At 43.1% G+C, this 27,887-nt stretch overlaps 1 protein-coding gene across 1 annotated transcript in view; it reads left to right on the forward strand.

Moving 5' to 3' along the window:
• Window positions 1-200: 200 nt before the first annotated feature.
• The window catches only part of RASEF (RAS and EF-hand domain containing), a 64,247-nt gene continuing 36,560 nt past the window's right edge, over window positions 201-27,887 (forward strand). Inside the window, exon 1 of the mRNA XM_036261880.1 lies at window positions 201-625. Coding sequence (XP_036117773.1) covers window positions 201-625 — 425 coding nt within the window. The remainder of the gene's footprint in view (window positions 626-27,887) is intronic.

Consider the following 27,887-nt stretch of genomic DNA (forward strand, 5'->3'; position numbering starts at 1 on the left):
CGCCCCGCCCGCCCAGCCGCCCCGCCGCCGGCGTTCCCGCAGGTGGCTGAACCAGGTGGCCGAACCAGCCGGGCGAGCCCAGCTCGCCACGACTCCAGGCGGCAGCAGGTGGCTCCGGACTGCCCGCTGGCGCCTCAGTCCGGGCGCGAGGTGCGCCCCGCCGCATTCCGAAGCCCTGTGGGCCGCCCCCGTCGGGCGGGATGGAGGCGGACGGGGACCGGGACGCGCTGGCTCGGCTGAGCTCCGTCTTCGCCGCCTGCGACGCGAACCGCTCGGGCCGCCTGGAGCGCGAGGAGTTCCGCGCGCTGTGCGCGGAGCTGCGCGTGCGGCCGGCGGACGCCGAGGCCGTGTTCCAGCGGCTGGACTCCGACCGCGACGGCGCCATCACATTCCAGGAGTTCGCGCGCGGCTTCCGCGGGGCCCGCCGCGGGGGGCGGCGCCGGGGCTGCGGGCTGCGGGAGCCCGCGCTCGCCGAGCCCCGGGCTGGGTCGGACCTCGGGGACAGTGAGGAGGAAGACGGTGATGAGGACTCTGCGCGGGCAGCCCCCTGGGGCCCGGCGAGTCCTGGCCGGGCTTGGCAGGACTTCCACGCGCGACTCGGGGACGAAGTCAAGTTCATCCCCAGGTGCGTGTCTGGTTTGGGGGGCGGAAGGTGAAAAGGATGTTTCCTGTGCAGACTCACTGAATCCCACTCTTTGTGAGTTGCTTTCCTCCATTATGGATTCACCACCTTTTCCAAGACCGAGATCCTCTAAAAGTTAAGGAAAGGGAATGCATCCAGAGACAGGGGTTAGCGGAGAAAGTTTCCATTTCGGAGCCCTGCAAAAGGCGTTTTGTTCATTGCAAGGGCCATAGTGGGATCCTCAGCGTCCAGATACTCTTCCAGGACAGGGTGAGGAGCGCAGGCTCCTTGGTGCGACCTGGTTATGTCATCTACTGGAGGATTTCCGGGAGCCGGAGCAGTGGTGACCCCTGGGCCCTTTGCCAATTTGGTGTTCTCTATAGCAGTTTTTGCATATGTTGTTTTTCGACTACTAAATAGAAAAAGAGACATTGTTGGGTATTTGTATTACTGGACACATACAGTCATCGATGCCTAGTGTGCACAGGCATTTTACAGAGTTCATTTGTTTAAACTTCAGAATAACCTTGGGGCGGAGGGGAGAGGTAGACTTTCTTTTCTTTGATGAAGAAACTTAGACCCAGAAATTTATGCCTATAAAATGTTAAGGGACTTGCACAGTTAATAAAAGAGCAGGGATTTGATCCCAGATGTTGTGAATTGAAAAACTCTCTTTATATACAACAAAATAAAATGATAAAAGTCATACAATAAATTCTCTGCTTTTATGACTCCAACAGAAATAACATAATATAAAGCTACTAACTTAATTCTCGGCAGGAAAGGGGATGCCAGCTGGTTCAGGGCAGGGAGGGAACACTGCTCAGGTTTTTTTTTTTTTTTGAGATTAATTTGCACCTGTCTATGCCTAGTGTCGTGGTATGTCTCAGGCAGCTGCTACCGCTTCTTCCTCTGGCACTGCAAACACGTGAATGCTGTTAAATGGTTTTTTGCTTTCACCTTAGATTTCGTTGAAATTTTATGGAGCTCTGACTGTCATCAATAAGAAAATCTGAAAGACACTTTGGTTGACAGTTCACATATCTGAGACATAAGACACAGAAAAGGGAAAAGCCCTGGGAGGCAGCTGTGGCCTGGGTCACTCATTCACAGCTTAGACCTGCAGGGCAAGGAGTCCTCCACTTCCGCCTCCTCCCAGGTTCTCTCTGCAATTTGGAAAGTACAGGGAACACTGGCATGGAGAGTGATTCACTGCAGTATAAGAAGGATCCTGTAGAGAAAGTGGGCGTGATAACTATCTTTTCTAGTATTTACAAATGAGTTAAAATGCAGTCTCTCCCCTAGGGAAGTAGAAACACGTAAGCATTGCTATACACTCTGCTCTTTGAATCATCTTTCATTTGTAACTTGGTTTGGGTTCAGCTAAGTAAAAAGGTAACAATTTTAGGAATAAGGAAAGGCAAGTTCACATATTGTTTTTTTGTCTATATGTACACACACATATGGATCTACTTTTCACAGTTGTCAGGTCTCAGCCTCAGATAGTTGGGCACTTACCCCTTAAGTGATTAGAATGACCTTCCTGGGATCATTATTATTGGTGATGTTATTATTATTACCGTTTCAAACTCTTCAAGGTTATTAAATTTAATGGCCACCAGTGTCACCTGGTAGACTTGTGATCTAAGCCCCACCCCCTTCTGATGGGAGATTAGCAAGTACAATATTTGCCTTTCTGTACTTGTTTAAGTGGAAAAGAACTAAACGGAGCTGCTTCATCTGATTGTCACCATGGCTGCAATAACTGTTTTGGTAAATTGGATTGCTTCTATTCCACTTCCTCATACAGCTGTTCTCCTTCCCTTCCTCCTTACCAAATATGATAACAATCTTTTGTTATTGATAATGCCATTGCCATTATTTCAGCCAAATCAATTCTGCAAACATTGAGTATCTTTTTTGTACCAGACACTATCTTAGGTACTGTCCTGGGTACCCGGAGACAAAGAGAAGGATGAGATGTAGTTCATGGCCTCAAAATGGTTATAGTGTGGGGGAAACATTTTTCGAGAATTTCCTCCAAGAACATTTAAAGGCAAGATAGCTTTTTGCAGGAAACTCCATATAATGTGGACATAGCCCAACAGACTGCTGCAAGCAGGAACTTTCTTTGAAGTCTTGAGTTTTTATCTTAAGAAAAATAGTGAATTTGGTCATTCTACTCCATAATTTAGTGGAGCTTGTTTTAGTATAAAATACCTTCTTTTAAGGGCAAATTGTCTCTCTGGAAGGGTATGCCATTTCATCCGGTGGCTGTGTTTCCCTCCTGACACTCCATCTTCCCCCTGTGGTACTGTCTCCCATGCCTGTAGGGGGTGGTGGAGGATATTCATGTGCAGTTTGAGGAGAACAGATTTCAGATATAAGAATGTTTGGTTCTTGTAGAGACAAAAATATGGTAGTGATTTTCAAAGTTTATTCAAGCTCTTCAATCAAAATATTAAGCAAATTTGGGTTAAATTTTCCATTCATCGGTTACTGTGATACTAGAGAGAAAATAATACTGCATTGCGAAAGGATCAAAATGGTCTCTGTGATGTGTGTCAACACATTCTTAAGTCCTTTTCCTCTTGGAAAACTGAAGGACTCCTTCCCTTAAAGGAGTCACATGGCCTGCTAACCTGAGCTGGGCATGTGTACATGGCGTACAGGGTCAGGGTGGATCGTCACCATTTCCTAGTATACTGGAACTAGGTCAGCCAGCAGATGAAACCAGAATGGGCAAGGTGATGTGGTTGTGTAAGAGAGTTCTGGAAGGAAGATTGTTCTAGGTCAAGAAAAGTCCTGGAAATGGGGAGAGAATGTCTGGGGAGAGACAGAGAGCAGACTTGTAATAATTTAGCCTGGCCAATTTCTAGTGCCAGGTGCATTATCTCGATGAAATGGAAATTTGTACCCAGTAGATACTCAGTAAATGGACTCAGTAAACATTTGCTGGTGAATTGAATAAGCCTATGTCTTCAGTTCTTTGGTTCATATTCCGAGAAAGCAGTTCGTTTTTTCAATTTCTCTATTTGTTCAAGTTCTTGGTGAGAGCTGGCCATGGTATTTAGGGACTGGCAGGGAGAGAAGGAAAGTGTGTGTGTGTGTGTGTGTGTGTGTGTGTGTAGCATTTGACCAGGGGCAGGGGATGGTAGAACTCATCTCCTCTAATCAGAGCTGAAGCTTTTCAGTTTTCTTATCTCTATTTGTAGCAATTTTGAGTGTTGTGTGTGAATTGATTCAGTTTGATAAATTAGCTTAGAACCCCACATTCTCCGAAACGGAAACATGAGGGTCTCACTGACACTGGGACCACCATGATTTTGTGAATGGGCACAGGTTCCGCCATAATAGCCACACAGACCTAGGGTGGGTACCTGGAGTGTAACAGGTGCTCGTGTGATTGGTGACCTGCCAGACAGGGTAAGATGGGATTTGGTCAGACACCAAAATTGGTCCTGTGTGGTCAGTTGTGTCACATGGTTTGTGACCTTTCTACACACAAGATTTAGAAAGAAGAAATTTAATTGAGAGAACCATACTGCCCATGTGTGAACTGTGCCTGGGTGGCTCAAACAGTTTTCTTCAGCATGTTCATACGATGATTGCTAAAACTGGAGGAGAAGATCAAAATTGAACACCAATCTCACTTAACGAGGGCATCTTAAAAACAAGTAGCCACACGTAGGCAGAGCCATAGTTTGAGTATGGGTTAAGGGGTTTCTTTTGCATGCTTCCTTCTTGGGTTCCGCCTTCGGGTTTTTCAGTCTCATGGTCTTCTCTTGTGATAGCGCAGTTGCTTCGCAGCCCACTCGTACGTGGTGTGGTGCTGGGTGGTGTGGTGCTGAAGGGTAGGGAAGGGAGAGAAGAGATGGAGGCAGAGAGAGGGCTAGCGACAGAGGGAGACAGGGTAAAGGGGGCACAACAGGATCAACAGACAGATGGAGAGACACTGACTGATTGATTAGATAGTACCTCAGCGTCCCCTCTTTTCACTCAGTGTGTTTATGGCCCTGAGCCAGTTTGACATGGGAAAGACAAGCCAGTTCTTCTCTGTTTGATCTCAGCTCTTAAGTATTTTCAGAATGTAAGTATCTGGGTGCTTTGGACTGTGTTTATAGTGTTGGAAGATAAACATATATTTTTTACTCTTACGACGAGTAATACTGTGTTCAAAAGATTTGCTTCAGCCTTGAGGCACCATGTGGGTTGGACCCCAGTCCTAGAAGAGGTTTAGGGGTGTTTTTGACTATGTGTGATGTACCCTTGGTATTAGCCTTGGGATCTACAGTGTACTAGCCACAGTGTTTTCAGAGATTCTATGCCTTTTCTGGGTTCAGAACTGGGGTGTCTGTCTGTCTGTCTTTGTTTTCTCACTGTTTCTGGTCTTTTGTTTTTTCTTTTTAATATACCCTCTATTACAATTACGCGTGTCATTACCCGGCTGCGGAGGGGGGAGAAACCTGTTTGTTAAGAAAACCAAAGCTCTGCCTTGAGCCTTTGGAGCCTTGCAGGACTTAGTTTCTACGGGTTCCACTTACTGGTGGTCGCTTCTGGTTCTGATATTTGAATTTCATCTCAAGGTAATCATTTCTTTTTGGCCTCCTGGCCCCAGATAGGTACTCTGGCTTCCCCAGTCTTAGAGGACTATCAGGTTGGGTTATACACATGGTGGCCAGCTCTGACCTTCAGACCTTGCTGGTTGTTCAGAGCTTTTCTCTCAGGTTTTGATGAGAGATTATTTATTCTGCGCTGATGGGTGGGCACAAAGAAAAAGGCTTAAAATGGGATGTCATTGGAAGATTACATCTTCCTAGAACCACAGACTCTTCTCCAGCTTGTCTTTTACCCTGAAATGTTGATTTACTCCTCTCCGAAATCACCGTTCACATGCATGGCCAGACTGCTTCCATCACGGGGAGTATGTGAAAATCTTTACCTCTTTCTCGACTTCTTCCTGGTTACATAGTCTTATTTCATTTGTGAAATGGAAACAGCTACAGCATGCTCATCTGCCTTGAATGGAGGTGAGGGCTGACGGCCGAACCTCTGGAAAGTGACAGAGGTCGGACAGACTGCCATAGTGATTCAAGTGTCTGTTGTTTCTTGTTCTCCTCGGATGGTATCTACACTGTGCATTCTTGCTTCATGTCTATCTTGCTAGGGTTTAGGGAGCCCTTGACTACAGTATGCAGTTGGAAGGAAGACATGGGAAATGATTATCACGGGTATTCAGGCTGTTTATTCCCCTCACGTCAGGTTGCAGAGTGCAAAGTAAACACTCAGTCCCAGAGGGAAGCTGCGAAGGGGGTGTGTGTGCATGACACAGATGGTTTCCTTGGAATCATTTCCCCCAGAAAACAGTTTCATCATTCGATTTGTAACTATTTGGGGCCTTCCAAATTATAATTGCTTTTGTCAATTATAAAAGGAGAAAAGTGAATTTTAACCCTTGAGGACTTAGCCTGTATGTCTTATAAAACCAAGGTAGGCAGTTGCAGCTCTAACTTGTTTAATCCTTTATCTGATTCACTCAATATTGATGTACCTGCCAGTGTCCTAGGCACTAATGAGACTTTGTAGACCTGATCTAGACCTTCAAGGAGCTTAGTGTCTCACCTTCTTAATTATCTAGAAGTTCCTGATACCTAGAACCTGGCATACAGTACAGTGAATAGAAAATCACCTCCTAACACATGACCTACACTATGGACATTGCATGTCAAGAGTGTTTCTCGAATCGAGGGCTACAGACCCTTTGGGGGTATGCTTGGGAGACTGAGAAGACTAAACATTTCTGTTTTCATTTAATGAAAGATAAGACGATTAATTTGAGCACATTTAGAATTGCCGCATTGTAGATTTGGCTACACAGTTTCACAACCTGCCTTGTGATTAAGACCGGACAGTGTCCCACAGCACGACTCTCATTGCTGTGGTGGAAGAGGGAGGCAGCAGTGCACTTACTGTATGAATGGTGTGTTCCTGTCCATTGGAAGTGGCCGACAACACAGTGTTGGGTCATCTGTGGTCTCAGGAGAAAGTGATGGGGTTTTGTTCATGTAAGTGTGCTCAGTAGAGCCATGCACAAGCTGCTGGTACCCTGTCTACATTGGCTGTGCTGATTTAGTTTCAATTCAAGTGCATCCCTCCTGTCAGATTAGATGAATGCTGCTAATTCTGATTTCAGTGATTTTTGTGGATGCATGTTGGTCTTATAAATATTTTGGAGCTGTAAGTATATCTGGCTTATATCTGTTCATCGTTAGGTAATATGATATAAACTATATTTATGTCAACTCTGAAATCCATAGGGAAAGTTTTCTTTAAAGAGGTCTGCATGTTTAGCAAGTGTGCAAATATACTCTTCTAAAAGGCCTTGAAATCCTCAAGAACCACGTAAGATTGAAAATATTAGGGTCTCTCTTTTTCATTGCTGATCGATCTTCTCTATCATTTACATGGAAGGCATAATGCTGTGGATGAATTATTTTTGGTTCATCTTAAATTGTTCCCAGTCTTGTCATTTTTACACAGAAGAAATTCTCATTCTTGCCCTTTTCTTCCCTCTCCCTTCCCATCCTCCCTCCCTCCCACTTTTGAAACATTTATTTATTTTTTGTATTCACATGTGCCCAGGACTGCACTGAGCACTGGCTTTCAAATAGTATGCTGTCACAGATCGAAGTGTCTTGGCCAGTCCTCTCTACCAGAGGTGACAGCATCAGTGAGGATGTAGAGTGCGAGGAATCAGGAGGTAGATGGTCTGGATCCAGCTCCCACTGGTGCTCCGAAGTACAGCGGACCAGTTAAATTCAGGGAGTTTCCTCCTGTCTTCAGCAGAGAAGTTATCCTCGTTTGTCTACTGTGGTGATGTCACTGCTCCCGTCAGACTCTGGGCCTCTGTCAGATGATCTCGGGTTCCCTTCTCTTACCTAGGGGGTGACTGATGTGATGGAGTGGGGGTCCCACTCAGAGGCCTCCGGGCCAGGCAGGTAACATGGAGTGGAGTCTGGTCCAGGAGGAGCCTCTGCTTCATCTGATGGGGGGTGCACAGTTTCTGCCATGCTGGATGTAGACCCAGTGCTGCCCCTTGATGCCAGCCCATAAAGATGGTGAAAAATGCAGATGTTAAGTGGAAATTTCCAATTTTGCATGCTCTCTCAAGGTCAGTGCACAGAGGTGAAAGAGATACTGTGTCCAGTTAGCAACCTATGTTTTCTATCTGTGAATGGGAAATGCATGTGTCAGGTGTGGTCTTGCTTTGAAGATCTGTGTTGATGCTAGTGTTCTGTGGTATGCTAACTCAGAACTGTAACTGGGATCCTTCTTCCCCTTTCAAGTTTGTGGATAGTATTTTGACCCGAAGAGAGTCTGTTTTACTTTCTTTTTTGCTCTTGGATGTTATTGTACTTTCAGAGTTGCCTTGTTCGGGCTCAACAGATGTCACTGTACAATAATTCCTGTCTCCAGGTTATGCTGCCCTGGTAGATGAGTCCTTGGGGAGAGAGGAGGCTGAGCTCTGAATGCACTGGGGTGTCTAGAACACCTCTTACCCCCATGTCGTTCTGTCTCTTCTTGAAGCTGGAATCGTTTTTAAGACATGTCACAGCTTGTACGCATGTCATGTAAAAACTCAGTGGGAATGGAATGATTTCAGATTAAAAATAAGATAATTCATTTATAAGAGGTCATGTTTTCTGGTACCACAGAACTATGTTCTTTCATTGTTTGATACTTTGTCCTTCAGACAAAAAAAAAAAAAATTATAGGATGAAAAGATGGTCAACATCATGAATCATCAGGGAGTGCAAGTCAGACTGCAGGGGAGTACTACCTCACACCTGTTAGGATGGCCGTTATCAAAGAACCAGAAAGCAAACAAGTGCTAGTGAGGATGCGGAGGAAAGGGAACCCTTATGCCGCTGTTAGTGGGAACGCAAAATAGTGTAGCCACTGTGGAAAACAGGATGGAGGTGTGTCAAAAAATTACAAACAGCCCTGCCCGGTGTGGCTCAGTTGGTTGCAGTGTCGGCCTGTTTACTGAAAGGTTGCAGGTTCATTCCCAGTCGAGGCTCTTGTGAGAGGCAGCCAGTCGATGTTTCTTTCCCTTATTCATGTTTCTCTCTCTCTCTGTAAATTCAATAAACATATCCTAGGGTGAGGATTAAAAATAACTTAAAAAATATATGTATCCAAAAGAAGTGAAGTCAAGATCTTGCAGAGACACCTGCACTCCTGTGGTCATTGCAGCATTGTGCATAATAGCCAAGAGGTGGAAACGGCCTCAGTGTGCACTCGACAGATGAATGGATAAAGAAAATGTGTCAGCTTCTAAAAAACACAGTGGTTCGGTTTTAAAAAGAAGGATTCCTACAATATGCACGGCAGGGATGAACCTGGAGGAACTATGCTAAAGGAGATTAGCCAGTCACAGAAGGACAAATACTGCATGATGCCACATGTAAGAGGTACCTAGAGCAAAGTCTTAAAAGCAGAAAGTAGAATTTTGGTTAAAGGGTGGGGGAAGGGAAAAGGGGGAGATGCTTTTCATGGGTTGTAGAGTTTCTGTCACTCAAGATGAGAAAATTCTAGAGGTCTGCTTACAGTGATGTGCATATAGTCTGCAGCGCTATACTGTACACATACGTTGCTGTTAAGAAGGTCCATCTTATGTTGTATGCCTCTTACCACAAGAAGAACAAATGCTATGGGAATATGATTTTTTTTTTTTTCACAGACGTAAGAAATTTGACTAGCTCCGAAAGCTCTGTTTTGGGATCAGTCCCAAATACAGGTTCTGTCCAGAGTTGCTCCTTAGATGCACTCACACCTTCCATGTTTACGTGAACGAGCAGAAACACTGGAGATGATGACACATTTGCAAGTTCCCTCCCACCACACACAAGGGCAACCACTCTCTTCAATTTCAGTTTATTCGATTTAGTTTTGGGACATCTTATGGGAATGTTCAACCATATTATCCCATTGTGATTATTTACAATAATAAATTATGGAATGTCCTGAAGTGGCCATTTTGTTATAATGGTCTCTCTGACCAAGAATGTTTTATTAAATGTCTGGACATACAGCAAAACAAGTGCAAATGAGTTATTCACTCTGAAATCTGACTGCAGTGGGGAGAGCTTCACCGCCGTCGCTGCCCATGTCACCTGGCCCAGAGGGGGAGGGGCTGGGGCAGGTTGTGGCAGCATTTGCTGACTTTGTTGCCCATCGACTGAGGCCTGGCGGCGGCACTGTTTCACCCCCTGATGTGACAGTCACCTCGCAGTTCTGGCTTCCCGGGAACAGAGTTACATACAGCCTGCTCTGGGCTAGAGTGGAAGAGTTCCTGAAACGTCAACCGCTGTTTGCTTTGGAAGCCGATGTTTTAGGACTTACGTACACCATATTATCTGATGGACACGCTGTACATTATTGTTAGTGTTTGTGGTGCAGCACACTCTTTCTCTTCCTCCTGGGGCTCTGTTGCCACAGCGTGTCCTTCATTCTGGCAGATCCGGTTAGCATGGGGTGTCAGTGAGTGAATGCTCTACCATAGTGTGTGCATTCCACAAAACCACACACATCAAATGAAAAAATTAAAAAGTAGGGATGGGGCCGACCACTCACTATCTGTACAGCTTTGTAACCAGAATACTAAAAAAAAAAAAAAAAAAAAAAAAGTATCAATCCAAATAAGACACTAGCATGGTAAAAAAAAAAATGTCATAGAAGAGTCTTCATAAACAGAAATATAACAGTCCAGAATACCTGTAGATGTTTTAAAACATAAAAATAGAGGATTTTGCAGGTTTTTAATTTTGAAGGTAAAGGTCACTTGATGGAAGGAGGTATATGGATTGTGGCTGCTGAGCTAGGGGGACAGAGACAGAATGCACGAAGGTCTGAGACAACCAAGACAAAGCAGGTGGACCAAGTCTGTGCTGAGAGGAAGACCGCAGGTGGCTGGGCACTGTGTCCAGCCCTGTGCTCACCTGCAGCCCGCTGCTTCAGCAGTGGTGACACACTTGCATTCGGTGGCTGTTACTTGGAGGTGCAAAACATTAACATGCTGGGAATTCGCTCACTGACCTGGGAGTGGGCTCACTGATGTGATGGGAACATGCACGGTGGCAGAGCAGTTCCAGTTTTTTTTTTTTTATCCTCACCGGAGGACATTTTTCCATTTTTTGTTCAGGTAGAGTGGGAGGGAGAGAGAGGAACAGAGAGAGAGAGAGAAACATCGATGTGAAAAGAACACATCGAGTGGCTGCCACCCGCACAACCGTCCAGGGCCGGGGACAAACTGCAACCGAGGTACATGCCCTTAGCGGGAACCGAACCCAGGTCTCTCAGGACCGCAGGCCGACGCTCTAACTGCTGAGCCAAACCTGCCAGGGCAGCAGTTCCAGTTTTGAGTACAAATTCGTGAGAAACCAAGGCCAGGCACAAAGCCAGAATGAGTATTTGATTCTGTGTATACAGATTTGGAGATTTTACACTGGAGGAGAATGCATCCCTTCTCTCCTAATAGATGAATAAGCTGTCTTCAGGCTAGTAAAAATCTGTCAGTCCACAAAAGTACACAGATCTATCAGACAGGTTGTTACAATCCTAATGAACCCTGGCGAGTATTAAAATACTACTGCATAGCTGAGCAGTCAGGGCCTTAAAAAAGTGACCTACTCGGTTGAATGATATTTAAAATTAAAGTTCCTATTCAGCCACTGAATAAAAATTCAGTTCTTATTGAATTCAACTCATTCAGCTCTTGCAGGAATGCTAGCGCACATTCACCGTGAAGCTGGTCTATTTGTTTATGTGCAGTGAGCCCCGGTGAAAGCGTGATGATTTAAGCCTCTGTATTTGTAGTTCGGGTTCTCCAGAGAAACAGAACCAATAAAATATGTACATATCTACATATATCTCTCTACGTCTGTCTATATCTATGTATCCATGTATCTATCTAGCTAGAGAAAAAGAGAGATTGACTGAATTTGAGGTTGGCTCTCGTGATTATGAATTCTGGCAAGTCCAAAATGCAGGATAGGCCAGGAGGCGGGAGACCCAGGGAAGAGTCCATGTAGCAGTTTGAGTCTGAAGGCAGTCTGCTGGCAGAATTGTCTTTTCTTTGGGGGAGGTCATTCTTCATTTAAAGGTCTTCGACTAATTGGACGAGGATGATCGGCTTTACTCAAACTCTGCTGAGTGAAATGTTAGTTATCTCCTGTATAAAACACCTTCACAGCAAGCTCCAGACAGGTAATGGCCAAATGTTTGAGTACTATGCCTTAGCCAGGTTGACACCTAAAATTAACCATCACAGCCACTAAAGAACGTTTTCAGATGTTCTCAGTTTTTGAGATTTTCTGTGTTATGGGAATCAGTTTTGAAAAGATCAGAGAGCATTTTTTAATGCCTTCAGCTTATAAAATATGTACCAGAAAACTTTCAAATATTTATTTGAATCTGGAAAAATCCCTGTACATATGTTTTATTCCTCCTGTACCTCTTCCAAATGCTGAAACACTTCAATACAACGTACTAAGTTTCTGGGGCAACTTTAGAGTTGTTAACATTTTTCCGTCTGCCAAGAAGAGCTTGCCCTTCATGCATTTATGGCTCTGAGATGCTCCCCAGGAGTGGAGGGTATATTATTCACTCTTGTCTGTACCCTTCCATCCTCACCCTTCAGGCTCATTCTTCATCAAAATATCTAACTCCAAACCGAGCACCTCACAGAAGAGACGTCTTGGATGTAAGCAGCCTTAGCCATCTGGCAAGCCAGCCCAGCATTTACCGTGCTGCACTTTCCCAGGCAAACCAAGTGCTTGCTTGCTCACTTCCTTTCTTCCTTTCCTTCCTTCTCCCTCCTTCCCTGCTTCCATCCCTTCTGCAAATGCTGTGGGGAAGGCATTGAGCTAAGAAGTCCAAAGGCTGAAGATTTAATGAGAAACAGTAAGACATTCCTTTCAGTGGGAGTTAGTTCTTATCCTGCTTTCCCCAACTACCAGTTTTTGGCCCTGAGTTTGTCATTGCTCACAGGGATGCAATTTGAGAGGCAAAAGGAAGCCCAGATAGAGGTTCTAAAGTTCAGCCATCAGAAAGCTGCTAGTTCCAGGCTCATAGTCCCAGGATGAGGCATAATTTAGTTCCCAGGAGCTCAGCAGACACTGGTTTTCCTCAGGCTTGGCTACACAAGGGCCTCAGACCAGCAGCATTGGTCACACCTGAGAGCTCTTCTAGAAGTGGACAAATAACTTACAGTGGTTGTAGATCTTTCATTTCATTGCTGTAGAGTATTCCACTGTTCAGAGTACCACAATTTATTTGTTTTATCTCTAATGACTGTCTGGGTAATTTCTACTCTGTGCTGTTCCATATAGTGCTTCGGTGAGCAGTCTTGTCATGTGTCTTTTGGTAAGCATATGGACATATACAATGCATTACTTTTAATAATTTTACATAGTAATTTAATTTTTTTTTTATCCTCACCCGAGGACATTTTTGCATTTATCTTCAGATAGAGTGGGAGGGAGAGAGGAAGGAGGACAGAGAGAGAAACATCAGTGTGAGAGAGATACATCGAGTGGTTGCCACCCACACAACCCCAACCAGGGCCGGGGACAAACTGCAACTGAAGTACGTGCCCTTAGTGGGAACCGAACCCGGGACTCTCCGGTCTGTGGGCCGACGCTGTAACCGCTGAGCCAAACCGACCAGGGCTACATAGTAATTTAAGCTTTCCTTGCTAACTTAGAGTCATCTTTATGAAGTCTAGTCTCACCCTGGGCAGTAGTGTGGTGATTGATATTCCTAGGATTTGTGGAGATGGTAATGTAGCTTGACTTTTTGAGTTCCTGTGTGCATTTTCTGTTCTTGCTGTCAGGCTGTCTGCTTATAATTTACTATTGTCAGTATTTCCTTCTCGCATACCTTTGTTTGCCAAAGATTCAGAAAGCAAATAATCAGATATATTAACGATGTGTGTTAAAACCCCTGTTTGAATGCAGGTTATCCCTAAACCAAGCAGGGGTGTCTCAGAGGCTGTTCTTCATTCTTTCCTGACTCTCAACCTTTTTTTGGATTTGTCATGGTGCCAAGATACCCGCGTTTTAGATGGCTGCAGTGTCATTTCATCATTTTGAAATTATTGTCATTTTTTGCAGTTTTATTTTTCCATTTGTATTCCTATTTTAACTCCTCTTCCCATTTTGATCATATTAAAAGGTCCCCAAAGTAGACATTGTAATTCTAATTTATCTTTTTAAAAACAATGCCATTAAGGAAGATAAGCACAAAACATGGATTTATATTCCATACATATGAGAAGTAGGCATCAAGCCAAGAGTGTCTATGGGCTTATACTGAGATGCACCCATGGGAGTCTAGCAAGATGGGGACTTGCACCTGTGTCTTGGGCCTCCAGTTAGACATTGAAATTATTTTTAATGCTCTTTTTTTGAGTCAGGACAATGGTACACACAGTATACATGAAGGTAAACAGATATTACCGCTTTGTGGGTTCCCCTGTCCATTCAAGTGAATTATTATAATAACTTTATTGCATAAATAATTGGATTTAAAGTGACCATTCAACATATATTTCCATTTTGTTTAGTAGCTTTTCGGCCAGTTGTACTGCCCAGAGGAGATGTTATCCATGCAAATGAGAGAGGAGGGCAGCTTATACCACAGGGAACCAGGGAAGAGGAAAGGTTTGGGATGAAAACATAAACTGAGATAAATGTAAATACACAGTCCACTGAGATTGCTTTTCTTTTATCTGATGAGCCAGTGAGGTAAGATGATGACTCAATTAAGAGAAGACTGGGTTTTTCTTCTCTTGGCTCTCCTGGAGGGTTGGGGTCAGATTCCTTCAGGACATGGGTTTGCAAATCTGCCGATTATTTGCTGGAGCTCTGGGAGCTCAAAGTGGGCTAGTTTTCAGGACAACTGATCCTGGTATAATGTGAAAAAGTCAGATTTTAATAGGATTTTGGCTACTTTCTTTTTTTAATCACATTCTAGAAAATCACCCTCCGGTTCTTCAGAAAATCAAGTGAAAAAGTAATTAAATCTCCTGCAGTTTGCTGGGAAAGCAATGAAGTGGACAGACGATGAGCAGTGGAGTGTGTCAGGGAAGCTTCTTCCTTGTGGAAAATACACCCCAGGCACCACTGAATGAGACCCAGAGCTTTCCGAGGGTCTTAGCTATCAAAATGCGGAATTAAAGATGTCGGGGACATTTTATTTTAAAGGGGAAATGTGTTCAAGAAAATTTATAAGAAACCTCTACAACTAATTTTTCTTTAGTTTGATATTTTTGGCCCCTCTCATTGTATAAGACAGAGATGCTGCAAAAGCATTATTGATTTATCTTTATGTCTGATGGTTAGGGAGCAAGGTAGGTAAATAAAAATCAGTGATTCTTAAAATTAAAAGCAGACTTAAAAATTCTTTCTAGGACTATCTTTTGTACATTAACTAAACAAACACTACCATATATACAAATAGTTTTAATTTAAGATAGTTCAAAGATGTCATTGAAAAGAAATTCTCATTTCATTACATGATCTTTCAGGGCAACTCCTGTAACCTTTGCCAGAGGCTTTTAGGAAGGCCAGGGCAGGTTGTGTACAATCGCCAACGAAGTTTCTTGCCAATATCACCTGTACTCTGGCATAAGGTTGATATTTAGCTGTTGAAAAAAATGGGACTATAGCTTTGGCACCAGTTATCCCTCCACAATATCAATAGCAATTTAGAGTTAAATACCAGTTATTTAATAATTAGTGAGTGTTTAACATATATTAATTATAAATTTAAGAAATGCACTTGCTGTTGAACAAGTAGAACACACTAATATCCCTACTGTACTAATTTTAGGAGAGAAAATGTGCTCTTTACTGGTAGTCATGATTCTGGAGTATATTAAGTTTGGAGATTTTAGAAAGGCAAGAAAATCCTTTTCTTCAATAGAAGATGGTGGAGTTATCTATGTAATCCAATATTTTAAGTCTGTATTGATTTATATAAAATCATGTGATATAATTTATGTTTTTGGAACTCATATAATATGTATAAACTTAAACATTCATATTCTTTTGTTCAAAGTGCATCCTGTTTATCACTGAAGAAATATATTCAGGATTCACAACACTGGTGTAGCCATTCAGCAACCTCATCCTACAAAGAACACAAATCTGCATGGGAAGGGAACGCAGAGAGCTCGGCACGTCCGAAACATTTGTTAACAAGTGCTAGCAGTTTCTCAGGTTGAAAATATTGGCTTCTCGCAGCTTTGTAAGTGTAAGTTATATAGTAAATATTGGGCAGTCCCTCTGTTGGAAACAGTATGAAAGGAGAAAAGGGAAAAATAAGCGAAGGAGAAGGCAGCCAGTAGGTTGGAAAGGAAAGTTCAGACGCAGTCGGGTGTGCTTTGTAGAATCTCCTCCTTTCTCCTTGTGTTCAGAAGGATTGACACCTTTTTAACTTGGCAATCACATTTCCCATAGTTCGTCTCCTCCCTGACCCTCTGCCTGGCAGAGTTCATCTGCTCCCTCCTCAATACTGTCTTCTTTACGCCCTCTGAGTCAGTTCTTACCTGCCTCAGATGCAGTACAAACCTCCGCCTCCTCCACTTCAGGTCCCGGTGAGTCCTCTTTCCCAGGCTCCTTCATTAATACAGGGTCTGGTGAGGCTCAGATCTCTGGGTGCTAAGAGGGATATGGAGGCTGAGAGCATGCCTGGGAAGGTAAACATCCACAGAACACTCAGTAGGCAGAGCTTCAGATAAAGTGTGGCATGGGACCTGAAGGGGAGCGATTTCTTGTGGTCAGGACAGGCTTCCTGGAGTAGGCAGTTCTTGAAGAGCCTTGACTGATATGCAGGACTTGATTTCTAGATAGGAAATACAAAAGGTGTTCATTGTGATCAGGAACTAATATGAAAAAATATATTTTAAGTTTCAAAAGTTGAAAAAAATAGTTACAGGATGGAATGATGTGAAATGGAGCAAGGTGACATGTTTGATCTGAACAGCGTCTCCTTTGTTGACACTTTATGAATTGTGTGTCAAGCATGGTACACGATGTTTGAGGACAGTAAGCTCCTTCGAGTGCCCAGAAGATGAGAAAGGTGGCGGAAATGAGATAGGAAAGTAGAGTGACCACAGAATTGATTCTCCAAACCAGAATTTTCTTGTGAATAAAGTGAGAGGAACCAATATACATAAAATTATTTAATTGTATTGAAGTATTATTTTATTGTCCAACAGATTGCTTTTATTATATATGTATTCCTGTAAAATGTAGTTGACCCTTGACAGTGAGAGGGTTGTGGGCACTGATTTCTGCTCAGTTGAAAATTCATGTATAACTTTTAACTTCCCCCAAAACTTAAGTAGTCCCTCAGTATCTGTGGGGGATTGGTCCCAGGACTCCCTACAGACACCCAAAGCTACGGATGCTCAAGTCCCCTATATAAAATGGCATAGAACAGTGCGTCTAGTTGGCCTTTCCTGTCCGTGGACTCCCAACCATGGGTCAGAAACAGTGCAGATATTTATTGAAGAAAATCTGCATGTAAGTGGATCCACACAGTTCAAAGCTGCATTTCTCAGTTCTGTTCAAAAAGTTTTCAACAATAAAGTTATTTCTAAGATAATAAAAATTTTATGTGTATTTAATCAAGGAAATGTTTGTATCAGTTATGTGAATGTTAAATTACATAAGCAGACTAGTTTTGGAAAATATTCACGTATTTTAATCAGTTACTTATGCATAAATATATCTGAAACTTTCTGAAGAATATACCCTATGTCATTGTGGCCTTTTTATGCCTCCCCCCAATTGCTTGTCATCTTTAGAGTTATGTTTTATGATTATTAAATTTGAAATTGTTGATATGAGCAATTGTCTCTTCTCTTTTTAATTAAGAAAACATTCTTTGTACAGAGCGCTGAGGAGTACTTCAAGAGCGAATTCTGAGATAAGCTCAGAGCAAATTCTGATAAATGGACAGTCTCAGTTCCATATTTTTTGGTATTGACATGAATAAATGTTGACATTTTTAACTATGTCAGCCCAAGACTGTCACACATTCTCCGTTGTTGCCTCCCCTGAGAGTACTTTCTTCGAAAGTTTCTTAACTTTTATGATAAGACTTGCCAAATGAGTTGTCTTCACTTATGACTCCTTTAAATTTTTTCCTATACTTAGATGTCCCAAAATTATAGGCCTCTTCAATTTTATTCTATTCTGGTATAGAATGTGAATTTAATCAAGTAAAAATAGGAGGCCTGTCAGAAGATTTCCCCCATAAGTTAAGATGTTCCAAATCGTAATCACAGACTCTTGGAATAAATTTGTACATTTGAGCTCTCATTATTTATTTATTTATTTTTACTTTTGTTAATCCTCACCCGAAGATATTTTTTCCATTGATTTTTTTTTTTTTTTAGAAAGAGTAGAAGGAATGGGGGGAAGGGGAAAAGAAGGGGGGGGGGAGAGAGAGAGAGAGAGAGAGAGAGAGAGAGAGAGAGAGGAATATCAATGTGAGAGAGACACACCGATTGGTTGCCTCTCATATGCACCCTGACCAGGGCTGGGGATTGAATCTGCAACCCCAGTATGTGCCCTTGACTGGGGATTGAACTCATGTTTTCTTGGCGCATGGGCCAGGGCTCTAACCACTGAGCCACGCTGGCCACAGTTGAGCTCTCATCATTTAATCTGTTTAGTCTGTCTGCCTCCTGTTGTCAGGTTTAGTTTTCAATTGATTCTAAATTTCTAACAGCTTCAAAGGCAGAAGGAAGGTAGTTTTTCTATCTCCTATGCTGACTCATTTGATGAAACTTTTCTATTAGATTTTGAACAAAATGCAATGAAAACTTAGAAGACTAGTCTACAAAAACATAGAATGATTGGCTAAGTAGTTCTTCAAAGGTTCAAACATATCCAAAACCCAAATGGTGATAGACTGTAAAGATGTCGTTTTTATATTTGTAATTTTGACAGTTAAGCAGTTTTTGCTTCAATTGGTAGAATATCGGAGGCTGTTAGGATGCAATTATAGGCACAATCACCAATCCCAGGTGCGTTTCTACTTCACAGATTTCTTAATTTAGTAAAAATTTTTGTACCACAATAATTCACTCTTATTTTTTGCTGAATTTACAGTAACATTCTTTATAAGGCTGGATGTTTTACCTTCAACACAGTGAACTTCCAAAAGCTTCACTTTGATTCCATGCAGTGGATGGGAAAACAAACTATTATTGGAATTAATGCAACTGATTTCCTTTTTGAAGTATCTGATCAGACTGATATTAAAACTAGCCTCATTTACCTGTGTGAAGTTCTGTTTCTGATCATGGAGACAATATAAACAGCCATCCTCACTGTTTGCATTTGTACAGGAAAACTTGGAATTAAAAACGCAGTGTCAATTTAGAAGAACAGTCATTTGATCTAAGGGAAGAGTCATACTCGACAGGCAGTGTGCAAATGAACCTTCTGTGGCCACGGGGGTGAAACTGTAGACTCTGAACATAGTTTTCTTAAAAGACATCAGTGCTGAGGCTTCCTCGGGGGATTTGTGTCTTCAGGTTCCCATGGGGTTAGTGACATCGCTCTAGTCCACTATGGTGAAGGATAAATGTTGACAAATTCTTTTTTAATAAACTTACTTTTTTAGAATGTTTTTCAAGTTACAGAAGAATTGTGAAGATAGTATAGAGAGTTCCCGTGTAACTACCCACTCTCCCCCATTATTAACATCTTCCATTGGTATAATACATTGGTTACAATTAATGAACTGATACTGATACATTACAATGACTAAAGTCCATACTTTATTCGGACTTCCTCATTTTCCCTCTAATGTCCTTTTTAAATTTTTATTTTATGTTTTATTGAATTTATTGAGGTGACATAGTTCATAATACTATATAGGTTTCAGGCCTACAAATCTACAATACATCATCTGTGTATTATATTGTGTGTTCACCACCCCAAGTCAAGTCTCCTTCCATCACCATTTATTCCCCATTTACCCTCTCCTACCTCCCCACCCCCCTTTCTTTCTGGTAATCACCATGCTGTTGTCTATGTCTGAGTTTTTTTGTTGTTGTTTGTTTTGCTTAATCCCTAAGGTCCTTTTTTTCTGTCCCAGTATCCCATCCAGGACACCACATTACATTTTTTTTAAAAAATGTTTTCTTTATTGATTTTAGAGAGAGAGGAAGGGAGAGGGAGAGATAGAAGCATCGATGAGAGAGAACATCGATTGGCTGCCTCCTGCATACTCTCCACTGGCGATTTGGCCCACAACCTGGGCATGTGCCCTAAATGGGAATCCAACCGGCGACCTCTTGGTACATGGGTTGATGCCCGTCCACTGAGCCACACCAACTGGGCGGTACTTAACTTTTTATTAGGCATGCACCTTTGTTTTTCTGAGGTCTAAAGGATTTATTTTATTGCAAAATATAAAAGCATTACCATTCAATAACTAGTCATACATTTTAAACCACACTGAAAATGGTTAAATCACAGTAGGAAGAGCACTCCAGATACTCTCTGTTGTTCTGTGGCAAGACTGCCCAACTTCTGTTTTCTGTTCTTTCATGTACACTGTGCCTAGAATTTCCTAATGTGCCAGTGATGGGGCCGAGCAGCTACCTAGCGGCATTGTGAATCTTGCAGGTAACTGCACCGCTGCTGGTTCGGCAGGTGGCCAGCTGGCAGCTGCCTCCAGTCTTTCTCAAGTCTGAGACCTGAAGGAGTTACCTATCTCCTGCTTCTCCTTTCCAGCTTGTCTTATCGGTGACTATTCTGTTTCCTGCTCCTGAAAGGCAAGGCTTAGTTACATGGTGTCTGGGAAGGGTCAGGAAAGGGGAGCTGGGTTTATCACTCAGTATCTTCCGATTTAGGCACACATTAATGAGAAGTCTTTATGGCATGGCGTCCACACACCACCAGGTGAAAGCCGGAGGTACAAAGCGCAGACCCACCAGCTCACCCTGGCTTATTTCAATGTGACTGTTAATAACGCGAATGCATCATTGGTACACAGTTTAGTAAGTTTCGGTTAATGTCACTTTTTGATTAAAAATGAAAACTGGATGGATGTTAAAGCAGACAGGATGCAGGACAATAAGCATAAGCTGTGATTGTTCCCAGCAAACCTGGGCAGGTGACAGATGTCATCTAAAAGGAAATTTTACACAGAACCGGATATGGCACTCTATATTTTCTCCCCATGCCTTATCATTCTTGCCAAAATAGAAAGACATTTTCAGTGAAAAATAACTAATACATCTATTTGTACTAACCTTACCAGATTGTGCCTACATTTAGCTTGACTCCAAGTAAGTTGATAGAAGAGAAATGTTGGGAGAATGAATGTGCATTATCAGATGGGTGCTCTTTTTTCATCCTCACCAGAGGACATTTTTGCATTTATCTTCAGACAGAGCCAGAGGAAGAGAGGAAGAGAGAGAGAGAAACATTGATGTGAGAGAGACACATCGAGTGGTTGCCACCCACACAACCCCAACCGGGGCCAGAGACAAACTGAAACTGAGGTACATGCCCTTAGCAGGAACCAAACCTGGGACTCTCTGATCCATGGGCCAACGCTCTAACCAGTTAGCCAAATTGGCCAGGGCCAGATGGGTTCTCTTAAGTGAAGAGGTGCGTACTCCCATGTACATGTACACATGTATAGCATTGATAATGTGATGTCCATATAAGAAAAAATATTGGATATGGACCTAGGGACAGGATGTGAACAAGGCCTGTTTCCTGGGTCTGAAAGGGTTAGGGGTACGTTACCCCACCCCCATTCTGATGCTCTGGGCCTATGCTAACAGACAGGGATCAGAGTAAGGCCCTTAGGCCATCTGCCTGTTTGTGTAAAAGCGGGTTTATTGATGCACAGCCAAGCTCATGCGTTTATGTATCATGCATGGCTATTTTCATGCTGCAATGGCAGAGCTGAGTGATTGCAACAGATAGCATTACTATTTTCTATCTGGTGCTTTGCAGAACAGGATCTCTGACCCCTAGACTATAACTTTGCAGACTGACCTCAGGCATGACCCAGTTCTCATTTTTCAGGTTCTCCTGCACTGACACCCATGACATGTCTGTCCATGGGGCTTTCACAACACACTGCTGGCTTCCTTCTAGATCTTTCCCAAGACACAGCACAGCAGCTCACAGGAGATAGCCACTTGCATCTTTCTAACTTATTTGAGTAACAATGGGTGACATTTATCGATTACCCTTAATGTTCCTTGTACAGTTGTATGTGCTTCGGTAGGATTAATCCTCACAGCATTGTGTGGTAGGTTCCAGTACTGCACTCAGGTGACAACAGGGAGTGGTGGCACAGGAGGTTAAGCATTTTGTTCGGTCACAGAGCCAGGATGTTGTGAGGAAGCATTTGAAGGTAGCCAGGCTGTTACACTTACCGTGTACTAGTCACTCATGACCTTAGAAGCCCAATCTGTTTTGAGTGGACCTTCCCGAAACCTTCAGCACAATGCCCCTTGCTGTCTCTGCCTCCCCCCCGCCCCCCACGGGCAAACTCCCAGTGCCTAAATGTCAGTGATTTTAAATAGGAAGCCATTTGCCACTTAAAATGCTTCTAGACTTTGAGTGAATCTAGTTACTATACCTATTTTTCCAGGGAGTTTTCATTGTAAAAATTTTGGGGGAATATTACCCAAATAAGTACTTAGTAAAGTATTTTTCAGGGTGACCTGAACCTGGAAGGAGTTTTACCTGCAGGAGGCATCTGTGGGCAGAGGGCCCTGGTTAAGGCCCTGGTGACTGAATACCTGAATACCTGGACCAGACCATCCTCTGTTGGAGCAGCAGCAAAGCAGCTGAGGAAAGCCCAGGACACTGGGCTGGCTTGTCTTCCCCAGTCTGTGGAATGGTGGGACCAAGTTCAGGAGACCATTGTGTGTTCGCATGGGGAGCCCGATGCGTGTTCTGTAACTGAGTTCCCGCCTACTGTGAGAACACAGTCTAGATCATTTGCAGCTGGCTCCAGGTGCTTGTGGGTAGAGGCCTGGCCTGTCTGGAAAGGAGGACTTGGACTTCAGAAAGAGAACTAATGTTGTCCTGGTCTAGCAGTATAGCTAGATTTGGTTGTTGAAGTTTATTTTCCAGTTAGTCGGAGTTCATTCTGGAATTAGGTGTCCTATGTAATAAAAGTACTGATTTTGAAATCAGTACATTTTACTTAACTTCTATGGGGGCAAAAGGTAACCCTGTCCACTTACTAAATGACAGTGTGGTTTGTGGAGGGCATCTGAAAGGTCAGCTGGTATCACCTTAGTAAGGATATACTCATTGTTGCCCGCTCCCTCAAAACAATACACTGTCAGACTTATAAAATACTTAATTTTTTTATAGCAGTTTTAGGTCACAGCAGTACTCAGAGGAAGGTGCAGAGATTTCCCATAGTCCCCCTGTCCATACACATGCACAGCTTTCCCCACCATCAGCAGCCCTCACCGGAGTCATACATTTGTTACAATTGATGGACCTGTATTTACACATCATAACCACCCAGATTCTTATTTTGCATTAGGGTTCCCTCTTGGTATTGTACATTCGTTGGGTTTTTACAAATACATAATGACATATACTCATCATTGTAGTGTCTTACAGAGTATTTTCCCTGCCCTAGAAATCCCCTGTGCTCTGCCTAGTCATTCCTACCGCCCCCTCCCCTGAGCAGCTACTGATAGGTTTGCCCTCTCCAGGTTTTGCCTTCTTCAGAATGTCATATAGGCATCCTACAGCAGGTAGCCTTTTCCGATTGGCTTCTTTCACTTAACATGCATTTGAGGTTCTCCCATGACTTTTTATGGCTTGATAGCTCATTTCTTTTTAGTGCTGAATAATATTTCCTTTTCTGGACATACTACAGTTTATCCATTCACCTACTGAAGGATATACTGGTTGCTTTCAAGTTTTGGCAATTATGAATAAAGCAGGTATAAAACATCCATGTGCAGGTTTTTGTGTGGACATAAGTTTTTAATCCCTGTGGATAAATGCCCAGACGAGCAGTTGCTGGATGGTATTGTTAGCATATCTTTAGTTTTCTGAGAAACTGCCAAACTGTGTTCCAAAGGCGCTGTGCCACATGCCTTCCCCCAGCAATGAATGAGAGTTCCGGTTGCTCCTCACCCTCACCCGCATTGGTGGTGTCAGTGTTCCAGAGTCTGGCCATTGTAACAGGTGTGTTGTGATATCTGATTGCTGTTTTAATTTGTATTTCCCTGATGACATATGATAGAGCATCTTTTTATGTGCTGGTTTGCCATCTGTTTATCTTCAGTGAAGTTAAGGACGTTGACCCATTGTTACATTGGGTTGTTTGCTTTCTTATTGTTGAGTTTTAAGAGTTCTTTGTATAGTGTGGATAACAGTCCTTTTTCAGATGTGTCTTTGGAAATATTTTCTCCCAGCCTGTGGCTTGTCTTCTCATTCTGTTGACATTGTCTTTCACAGAGAAATTTTTAATTTTATTGAATCCAACTAATCCTATTTTTCATGGATCACACCTTTAGTGTTATACCTAAAAAGTCATTGCCATACTCAGGGTCAGCTAGGTTTTCTATATTGTCTTCTAGGGGTTTTATAGTTTTTTGCTTTAGGTTTGTGATCCATTTGTGAAGAGTATAAGGTCTGTAAGGCCTGTGTCTATATTCATACCTTTGCAAGTAGATGTCCAATTGCTCCAGCACCATTTATTGGAGAGAGTATCTTTGCTCCATTGTATCACCTTTGCTCCTTTGTCAGGGATCAGTTGACTATATTTATGTGGGTCTATTTCTGGGCTCTATGTTCTATTCCCCTGATCTGTCTATGCTACCTGATTTTATGTCTCTAATTGTACATGTCTATAGTAAAGAAAAGTAGAAGCTAGTGAAAACTCCGGAAGTCCCACATTTCTGGATTAAATGACAGTGGACTTAGATTTACCTTTGTCTCTGAAAACTGTTTTCAGAATCCTTTGCTTAATTCTTTGCTAATAGCCAAAATTTTGTAAAGATGGGAGTAGTTATGATGCATGCTTGATCATGTCATCTTTCTCTACACCTTCTAATGGCTTTCTGCCCCCTCAAAATAACCTCCCTCCTGTGCCTTTACTATGTTTTCAGCTCCAGTCATCTGCTCCTGCGACCTTCTTCCACTCCCACACCTGCTCCCTCCTCACTCCAGGCTCTCCAGCCTCATCATCCTCTTCAGGTTACAGGGATTGCTGGCTCCTTCCCTGCCCCAAACCCCTCAGCCTCTGGTTGGTGCCTGGGACAGGCTGCCTCCCTGCACCCTTCCTGCTTTCTGCCTGGTTGACATCTGTTCATCCATGCTCACCTGCCCTGTGCTGTCAGAGCATCTTGCTTATAATCTACGTGGTGAGCCTTACGGGGAAAGGAGCTCAGCCTGTTTCTTAGCATTTCATTCCCAGGATCTAACATGGTGCCCTTGGATGGTATGATGTTGAGTTTCCTGTGCTCAGATGTTGGGTTAGGGTTGGTGTCAGTTTTTGTGTGGCAGCCCCTAGAGTAGATGATGTAGGCATTGGTACTCAATACTCAATACTGTTTGCTTTTATGCACGGGAAACCGTCTGGTGCTTTAGAGCTATGTGACTGACAGTTTGAATAAGTAGCCCTCTATTTTAATGCTTAAAGCAGCAAGACTGAATCTAAGGGACCAGTTCTAGCACCCTTACTGGGTCACTGTATTCCTTTGCATGGAGTGATGTTGTCTACACCTGGGTATTTCCCAGAGGTGTCCTGACATTCCAAGTACCAGCCTGACTACATGAAAAATACATGAACACACATGCATGCATACACACACATATGTTCTTCTAAGTAAAATGCTAATCGTATGTGTGAATTTTTAAATTTTTTTACACAGCTCAAGCATACCCGATTTTCTTGTAAGTTCATGTAATATCCCTTTCAGCTTCAATAGGACTGTTTACAATTTAAAATGCTTATTTCTCAGGGATTGCTTAAAATTTTTAAGTTGTGGGGTTTTCATTAGTAATTAGCTTTCACTACAATCTTTCACACAAATTATCTTGTAATTTATGAAGCAAGAAGATGAGTAAATAGGCTCAGATTGTAAACATCTAAAATGTGTTGGTAATTCAGAGTGCGTTTTTCTCTGAATACCTTTCGTTTGAGCCTTCTTCTTTAGACTTAAGTTAGATCATTTTTAGTGTTACTGGCTCTCTCTGCTCAGAAGTAGTGACTGTTTTTTGTCTTGGCCAACTAATGCACATGATTTGACCCTCGATCTTTACCTGGTACTTGTCAAGTACACCTGTGAACAGGTCCACATGTTATGTGTGAATTCAAGAATAATGAATTGCCTTAGATGAGGCCTGGAACTGAAATTCAAAGTGCTCATCATTGCCAGCACCCCTCTCAGACTCACGTGTGCCACATGGGGATAGGCGAGCTGTGTGTGCAGCACTGAGCAGCCTCTGCTTGTTCACCTGTGACGACAGGAGCTGGGACCCGGAACGGGTGGCGACTACACTCCCAGGAGTGGAACGAAAGATCATCTTAGCACCAAGTAATGGCTCCACGTCTGCTGAGCTGAAGAATCTGCAAGTGTTAAGCAGCCTGTACAGGGCACGGCATTTAAATCTTACATCGAGGGGCCAGGTGTTATCTGGCTATGATCAAGTATTCTTTTGTTTTGTTCTGTCAGCTGTGGAAATCTCCAAGTGCCTAGGTTGCAGTCTGTTCGCATAATCCAGATGGCTTTCTAGTTTCACAGATACAGACGGAATGAAGCACACAGGCAGATGAGGGGGGTGTGTGTGTGGGGGGGGTGCTTCATTGTTTGCAATAGGGCTTTTCCCAAATAGCTTTAGGTAAGCCAGGTTTTGTAAGATTACCTCATCTTAATCTTTGCGGTGCCTTTATTCTCTAAAGGAGTCCCTTTGTGATGTGGACGGTTTTTGTGACAATAATACATATCCTCCTGCAAAGTAATTTAAAAAAAAAATCTCAGTACAACAAATTTTCTTAAATAGAGCCACCCACTTGGGACCCCTGAAGACCAGTTCAGTATTTGCTTTTGGCCTGAAGAGCTAGTTCGTCCCTGGGGAGCTGGCCTCTGGAGCCAGATGGGCTGAGCTGGAATTCCTGGCTCTGCTCCCTGATGACACTTACCTCTCTCTGCCTCAGTTTCCTCCGTGGTAAATAGGAAACCAGTGATCATTGCTTTATAGGTTGTCACGAGGATTAAGTAAACAGTAGAGGTGAATGCTGAAATCACCGCTGGACTGCGGTAGCAGGTGCTAAAGGGATGTCCGTCAGTATCTGAGTGCTTCAGAATGGTCTTTTGTTCCCTTGAAAGAGAATAGGCGGTGGTGGGAAAGGCTTACCTGGTCAGAGGAGTTTTATTACCTAGTTCACATGAAGCTATCAAGGAAGTAATTTAGGCTGGAAGAACATGGTAAAAAACAAAAAAACAAATTAGGAAGCTCAAATGCCAACTTTCTAAGTTCAAGGTGACTGTAACAGAACTTCCAAGTCTTAGTGGCTTATAAAGTACAGACTTCAGTTTTCTCACGTGTCAGGCAGACCTGTGTGCTCAGGCTGCCCCTGCAAGCAGTTCCCCTCAATGTGGGGGTTCAGGGACCCTAGCATGTGCCATCCCTCGGCTTTGCCATGTTGAAGTTCTTCACTTCAGCTATGAGGATGCGGGAGAGAGAAAGAGGGGGCAGAGAGGAGAGGGGAGAGAGGGAGAGAGAGAAAGACAAAGGGAGGGTAGAGAGAGGGGGAGAGAGGGAGGAGGAGGAGAGGGAAAGGAGGAGGGGGAGAAAGAGACAGAAAGAATCAATGAGTGAATGAGATTGAATGAGCCGAGGATCTTACAAAGGATCATAAGGGCCAAGCATGAAAATGGCAACACACCATTTCTGCTCCCATTCTATTGGCCAGAGCTAGTCACATGACTCCAACCTACCTTGGGGAGGAGGTGGGTTGGTTCTGGGAAGTCAGTTCTCCTTATGTGCCCAGTAATAAGAAACAGGGTAGAGGAGTATCCAGGTCACTTCTGGCACAACTGTTAACCATGTAACACATTTTATGCTAGTGGCAGATATTTTATATTATTAATCTGTGTGTACACGTCACTGTAAACTGTTTCTGAAACTCTGTGTAATGCCAGGATCTGCAAAGGACCAAAGGGAATATC

This window comes from Molossus molossus, unplaced genomic scaffold (genome assembly GCF_014108415.1).
Source record: "Molossus molossus isolate mMolMol1 unplaced genomic scaffold, mMolMol1.p scaffold_m16_p_14, whole genome shotgun sequence".
NCBI lineage: Eukaryota > Metazoa > Chordata > Mammalia > Chiroptera > Molossidae > Molossus > Molossus molossus.